General features: G+C 48.8%; 1 protein-coding gene across 1 annotated transcript; it reads left to right on the top strand.

Annotated features, from left to right (window-relative positions):
- Nucleotides 1–2690: 2690 nt before the first annotated feature.
- On the top strand, nucleotides 2691–6932 carry TMEM37 (transmembrane protein 37). Its single transcript, XM_056496781.1, has 2 exons — nucleotides 2691–2807; nucleotides 3607–6932. The coding sequence occupies exons 1-2, from the start codon at nucleotides 2787–2789 to the stop codon at nucleotides 4177–4179; spliced, it is 594 nt and encodes a 197-aa protein (XP_056352756.1). The 5' UTR covers nucleotides 2691–2786; the 3' UTR covers nucleotides 4180–6932.
- The last annotated feature ends 54 nt before the right edge of the window (nucleotides 6933–6986 follow it).

Below are 6986 nucleotides of genomic sequence, written 5' to 3'. Positions count from 1 at the left end.
ATTATTTATGAACACATTTCCCCGAAAACTTTCTCTCCAGGGATAGGATGTGAAAGGCCTACTTAAACAATAGAGAAAAGGGACTTTCTAAACAAAATAATGAAACTGGCAATATACCAAGAACTCCACATTAACACAACCAAAAATACTTCTAGAGTGCTTTAAAGGTCCTTTACTCTCTTGTTATTATATAGGTGATCTATTTTTCAGACAAAAAAATGTTTTTTCTTTTATGGCACTGTGCTCTTTTTATTGTAAAATGAAAAGAAATTTAAAATATTTTCACGTATGATTTTCAAAAATAGTATAGAGGCATTTTCTCACTTTTTTTTTTCTTTTAAAGTCACATAGTATGTTTGGCTTGTTTTGTAATGGGAAATGAAGCTAAATTCATTGTATTTGAAAAAGGTGCAGAGTTCTCACAGGCTTTCTAAACCCAGACAGTTTTACCAGAAGGTATCTCGAGCCAGGCAAGCGCAGAAATGAAGCACTCACTGCTACAATCAACATCTCGGGGTGACTTCAGGAAATTGACCCTAGAAGTGCCTATTCAATGCTGATTATAATTCCAGGTCTAGTTTCATTCTCATTTCTATTTGGAGAAACAAAATTAAATACAAAACTTTAAAGCAATTTCTCGTTTGCAGAAAAAGTACCATCCCCAACCACCCTTTTTCCACAAAGACCAGGCTTGGCACATAAATATATATTTACTAAAGAATCCAAGTATGACAGGGGAGCATTTTTAATTTCAAAATAACCACTTTAATTTCCTCATTCATTAAAGCTTTTTATGCATGTGTTTACTCATGTGACCCGTACAGAAAAAAAAAATTATCTTGCCCAGCAGAATGCCCCGTTAAAAGTTAAGATTTTTAACTGCTGAAATCGTTAGGATTACTCAGACGTTTTAAATGCAGATCTATGCTTAATGATTTTGCTAATTATGGGCCAAATTGCCTAATGCTTTGCAAGATTGAGCCAGATAAAGGTTGGTATATTCCATTTGGTCCAAGTCTGCATTTGCAACAAATAAGACAATACCTGTTTGAGCTTTTTGAGCCAAAAATACACATATATTGTTGAATTTGGAACTTTGAAGTGGAAGGGTATAACAGCAAATGCATGTCATCAGTCTGCACGATGCAATGCAGAAATGCTGTTTAACCTGTGGATTAAAGATCCCAGGATGTTCATAAAGATCTATCAACTGGTGAACCTAAGATGAAAGGGATGTGGCAAGCATCAAGTTTTCTAGCTTGCATTGCACATTCAGAAAACAAAATATGTTGCTCACCACAAACCCACAAAATAAGTTTTAACAACCGACCTTGCCAAGATTTCTGTGGGTTGCAATAGGAGAAAATCTCAATTCTGTGTCTGATAGAAATATAATCTAACATTGTATACAACTTTGTAGAGAAACATTTAAACAAAAGATTTTGCAGGAGGAGAGAAATAAAAAAGGTCAGCATTTATCATTAAAATTAAAATATGAAAACGAAAGTAAATGTTGTTCAGAACACTCAGTCTTGGTAGAAATAGGGTTACAGAAAACACCTCCAGAAGATCACAGATATAAATGGTGTTTTAAAGGAAGCACAGTAAACCCTTATGAAATTGCATATAGAGATTATAATAATGAGACAATCTGTATAGACAGATGATTAGTTGAGAAGTGGAAGCTGCAAGAAGAGTAAAGTAACAATAACTTCTACCACCTCGTATTGGAGACAGATCCTTCCAACTCCTTTTGGCTAGAAAGGGAACGGCCAAATTCTGAGCCCTGTGAATATGAGGGAGGCCCAGAACAACAACCCGTGGGGCTGTTCACTGGACCTCAGACTCTCTGCTGGAGTCAAAATTAGAACTGGCAATAAAACAAGAGTTTCTGATGACACAGCAACACCCAGCTTTCTTAGGCTTTTTAAAAGCTGTTTCAGACCAAAAAAAAAAAAAAAAAAAAAAAAAAAAAAAAAAAAAAAAAAAAAGTAGACCAGTCAGTAATTCATTAGAGGATGGCAAAAATGAGTGAGAAAAAGAGCTAAGGTGTAGAACTTTATGAGCAGAGAGGTTTTTGCTGACGGTACAGGTAGAGAGAGGTGAGGTAGAGCAGGCTGGTGAGCGATAAGAGCGCACACAGCCCAAGGTGCGAGGCCACGGCGGCAGCGGGGCAAACACGGGCACGGACACGGCGGGGAGCGGGCGGCGAGCGCAGCGCGGGTGTTGCGCACCCACAGGCTCCTCTGGGCTGGCTGCCACCGCACACACTCCCGGGGGCTCCTGCGGTGCCCCGGGCGGGCGGGCAGGGCTGGGGCAGCTCCCCGTCCACCAAGGCTTGGCAGCGGCGCTGCACCACCAACTGTTCTGGCGGCAGGAGCGCTCCGGCAGCCGGGGACACGGAGGGGACACAGAGGGGACAGCGCGGCTAGAGGCATCGCCACCGCCCAGGACACCCCCAGCCCGGCAGCCGAGCTCTACAGCGGCCTCGGGCGAGTCCGTGCCCCGGGCAGAGCAGCGCTGCGCCCCGCGGGTGCCGGGCTGCGGGGAACAACCCCGCTCCGCTCGGTTCGGTTCGGTGCCGGGCTGCGGGGAACGGCCCCGCTCCGCTCGGTTCGGTTCGGCCCGGCTCCGCCCGTCGGGCCGCGCTGCTGACTCAGCCGCGGGGGGGCCCGGAGGGCGCCCCGGCCCCGCGGGCGTGGCGGGCGGGGGGGCTGCCCTCCGCCCTCGGGGAGATAAAGAGCGGCGGCCGCAGCCCTCCCGCGCCTCTCGGCGCCGCCGGCAGCATGACGGCCATCGGGGCGCAGGTACGTGCGCCGCTCCCTCCCTCCCGCCGCGGGGCTGCTGCCGCTCCGACCCTTCCCGGAGCAGCGGGGCGCCGCCGCCCGCACTCCCTTGCCCGCATTCCCTTTCCCTCCTTCTCCGGCCGGCGGCGGCTCCCCCCTCCCCGCCGCACGTGGCTCTTCAGGGGCTGGGGGCTCTTGGCCCGGCTTTCCATCACGTCTCGTGTCACTTGGAGCGTTTCGGTGGGGAAGGGAAGTGCGTTGCCCCGCGGGTCCGCGGGGGCTGCAGCCGAAGATTTCCCCCCTCCCCAAGCTCCGGGGTAACCGAGCCGTGCGACCCCGCGGTGAGAAGCGAGGTCCGGGCTGCTGCTGCTGGGCCGGCCGGAGGAGGAGAGACCGGCTGGCTGCGGCTCAGGAGGGCAGCGCTGAGAGCTAGGAGTCCCTCCAGCCCCTGCTGCCGCCTACCCCGTCCCAGCCACCGGCTTCCATCCCCCCAGGGGCCAGTGACTTCTTCCAGCCCTGCCACAGCAGGAGGCTCTGCCGCAAGCCAGCGGGGCAGGGACCTGCTTCAGTCGAGAGCTTTTGCTTTTGTGATCCCGGTCCCAGCCTTGACGTGGGAGCATTGTTTGTGCAGCCAGGGAACAGGCAGAGCTTCACCCACCCTTCCTTTCTCCTGTGTACAGCCTTCCCCTGCGGGAAAGGGGTTTGATGTGCACAAGTAAATATTTTCAAATAGCGAATCACACAGCTTTTTCCCTTTGGCTTCATTTCACCCTGAAGTAGCACTGTTAACTCTGTTTTTTTCCTTGCTCTCTCCTTTCAGGCACAGCACCTGCTGGCACACCGGCGACCACAGAAATCCTTCTTTGAGACGCTCATCAGGAGCCTGATCATCCTGTGCGTGGCCATCGCCGTGGTGCTGTCGTCCATCTCCATCTGCGATGGCCGCTGGCTCTTTGCCAGGGGGCAGCTCCTGGGACTGTGGCACTTCTGCACCATTAGCAACGACAGCGAGCTGAAGTGTGTCACAGACCTCAGCCTGGCCCAGGTGGAGGGGCTGAGCGTGGGGGTCATTCCCATCAGGAGCATGGTGTCCTTTGCTGTTGTGGTCGCTATATTTGGGCTGGAGCTGCTGATGGTGTCCCAAGTCTGCGACGATGCCCACGCGAGGCGGAAATGGGCAATGGGTTCCGTTCTCATCCTCGTCTCTTTTTTGCTGTCAGCCACTGGTGTTCTGAGCTTCTCCATCCTGGTGAAGGATCACCTCACCTTCACAGGCTTCACGCTGACATACTGGTGCGAGTTCATTGCTGCCTTTCTCTTCTTCCTTAACGGAATCAGTGGACTTCACATCAACAGCCTCACACACCTCAGGAACGGGATAGGCAAAATCTAGGCACAAAGGATGTACCTCTGCCTTTGTGTAATCAGCTTTGCCAATTAGACTGGAAAAAAAAAGAGTCTAATGAAGTTTGAAAAGGATGCCCTGTGTTAATTTGTGTGCAAGGAGGGGAAGCATGAGTCAGTCTTGATGCCCATAGAAGATGTACCCACCCACTGGTCAGCATGGAGAGCTGTGCAACACCAGCCTAGCAGAGACTGGGACTGGCTGCTACTGCAATGTGGTTTTCTGGAGGAGTGGATTAAAGCAGAGAGTGTCCTGTTAAACGTGCAGAGATTTGGAAGACAGCAATCTATCCCACATGTTGATCTGAGGCTTACACAACACCTGTACTGTGGGTTTGGTGTTGCTGTGCTTTTCCCCATATTCTGGAGCCTGTGAAGAGTGTGATACAACTTTGGTGTGTCTCATGGGTTTGTTTGGCTCAGGGACAGATGATTTCTGCCTGGCCATGCTCACTGGTGTGGAGTATTGAAAGTCTTCACTGAATCTTACTACTTCATCTTGCCTTCAAAAGAGAAGGCACACAGAACTTGATCTGGTCACAGGTTTCGTTTCTTTCTGGCACATTCCCTTTATCTGTTCTTTTCTTGGTCAGTGTTTTGGGGACACTTCAAACAGAGGGGCTGATCTGGGGCCAGGGTAGGTGTTGGGTGATGCAGACACACAGGGAATGGATGTGATACTTTGCTCAGGAAGCTGTGCATATCCCTGTGTTTGTGGCCTCTCCCTGGTGTCACCACTCTCCTGCCATCCCTGAAGCACATGTGCCAACTGGTCAACCAAACTGGCTCTCTCATAACCCTTGCAGAGTTTACGGTAACAGGGCATTGCTGGTTTGTTTTCTTTGTTTCTTTGGTGCAAGAGGGACAAGCTCTGTGGAGGCTTCATGGGGTGTTGTGGCTGGGCAGACCATGCAAACCACCACAGCTTCTGGGATGTGTTTGGGTTATCACTGTTTCCACTGGGGCAGTGGGAAATCTGCTTATCCTGTAGCTGAGTCTCCTGCAGAGTTCCTTTTGGAGAGGAGAAAGCCCTAGATCCTCCCGATCAGATCAGGTCCTTTTCTTCCTCTAACAGTGAGCCTGGGAGGAGAAGCAGCCCGTGATTGCCTAAGGAGGGGCTGATGGGTGCAGCTCTAATCTGTCACCGCTGGTAGAAATGTTGAGAGACCTGGCCAAAATTATTATACTAAGGCTGGTCTTCCTTCTGCCAATGTCTGAGTCAAGATCTCTAAAATTACTGCAGCTTTACATGGTGTCTTATGTAAAAGGAGAGAAGACCTCATTTGTAGAGTAGATTGCCCTACACGTGTTCTCCCTGTCCAACATATAGCACTCAGTTGCTCACAGTTAAAAATGTTTTCAGAGTATTTCAGGTTTTTTGGTTTACTGTTTGCTTTGTATCCACTGGTAAAGCTGCTTACATCCTTGTTTTCGAACAAATGTTTCTGCATGTTTCATCCCTGTACTTTGTTGAGCAAGGTTTTAGTTTCCCGTGCAACAAGTTTGACACAGTTTTGCACTTGAAACAAATGCATCACAGCACAAAGACCAAAAAGCCCGTGTAGGTGAGCCATGAGTAAACAGCTTTGTCTTTGAAAGCTAAGAATCTTAATCTGTGCCTGAGCTGAGTGTGCCACACTTTGATGAACATGCTCCTGTGGACTCGCTCCAGGACAGTCTCCATGCCTTGTTGGACTTCTGTAACTTAAGACAACACTCCTAAGCCCCTTTGGCAATGCAGGTTCAGACTTGGCATGTTCTGGATGGTGCCAGTTGTACTTCACTTTCATACATGAATCTGCTCATCCTTCTGTCAAGATGATGCAGAGCTGTGCTACCCAGACAGCTCCTGAAGCTCTTGTGATGTCTGGGGCTTTCATGGGGTTTCTTAGCCCATTCTCAAGGACAAGGACTTGTGTCCATAACTTGTCTCTGGAGAACTGCACTGTGACTGTGTCTGTTTGTGAAGGTGCTTTTGATTTGCTGAATTTGGCACTGTTGAAAACATGTTGCTGGGCTGAACTTGCAGATGCTTGTGTGAGCTGCTGCTGTTGGCTTCAGCAGAGTCATTTAGGCCAAAGAGACCCTGCAAGGTCTGGTCCCAAACTGCTGCACTTTGGTGTTACCAGGAGTATCTAAAAATACCAATGATAAAGTTGTGGTGCCCATGCCAGGCAGGACAGATCCCTTACAAGTGAGGCTGTCTGTCTATGGCCTGTCTAGAAACATGAATGTAACTTCAGAGTGACATTTTGGTGACATTCAGACTTGGAAATCACTTGTGTGTACATCCCCTCATGCTAGTGAGGGGCTGTGCCTCCATCCCTTTCCTTGGAAGGCAGCCATGGCCAGACCAGGTTCCAGGATGGTGCCTCCCCCTTGGGTTAGAGGGAGACTGGACAATTGGCCATTGAGTTCACCCTAGACATGGTGCAATTTGGAATGATTTTCAGGATGCCCTCTGCTAGCTGAAGAAGAGGCCTTTTGTTTGGGGTAGGGAATCCTCTGGGGAAAATAGAATAACTTTTTTTCCCAACTGTTTTTTTGTGTAGTACTGTTCAGTTATGGTGGTAAAAGATGCATTTTGACAGCTAAATATTACAAAACAGTTGATTGTCTTGGAGACATCCTCTTCTACAGAGCAAGCTGTGCAGCAGTGGGTCACTGTTCATTTTCTGAAGTGTGTGGAAGTGTCAAGCAATATTCCTGAAGTTTGTTAAATAAATTTATTTGAAATAAGAACTATAATTCACTCTTTTTATCTTTTGATGTTGGGGTGCAGATTTAAGGGGATGA

This window comes from Oenanthe melanoleuca, chromosome 7, assembly GCF_029582105.1.
Source record: "Oenanthe melanoleuca isolate GR-GAL-2019-014 chromosome 7, OMel1.0, whole genome shotgun sequence".
NCBI lineage: Eukaryota > Metazoa > Chordata > Aves > Passeriformes > Muscicapidae > Oenanthe > Oenanthe melanoleuca.
The sequence above is the reverse complement of the archived record's forward strand: the minus strand, read 5'-3'. Positions and strand labels throughout refer to the sequence as shown.

Bases quoted from the DNA above. Each gene is read 5' to 3' on its own strand.
- TMEM37 (XM_056496781.1), top strand. From the start codon at position 2,787: ATGACGGCCATCGGGGCGCAG. The intron at 2,808-3,606 runs GTACGTGCGCCG...CTCTCCTTTCAG, and splicing joins TGACGGCCATCGGGGCGCAG to GCACAGCACCTGCTGGCACA.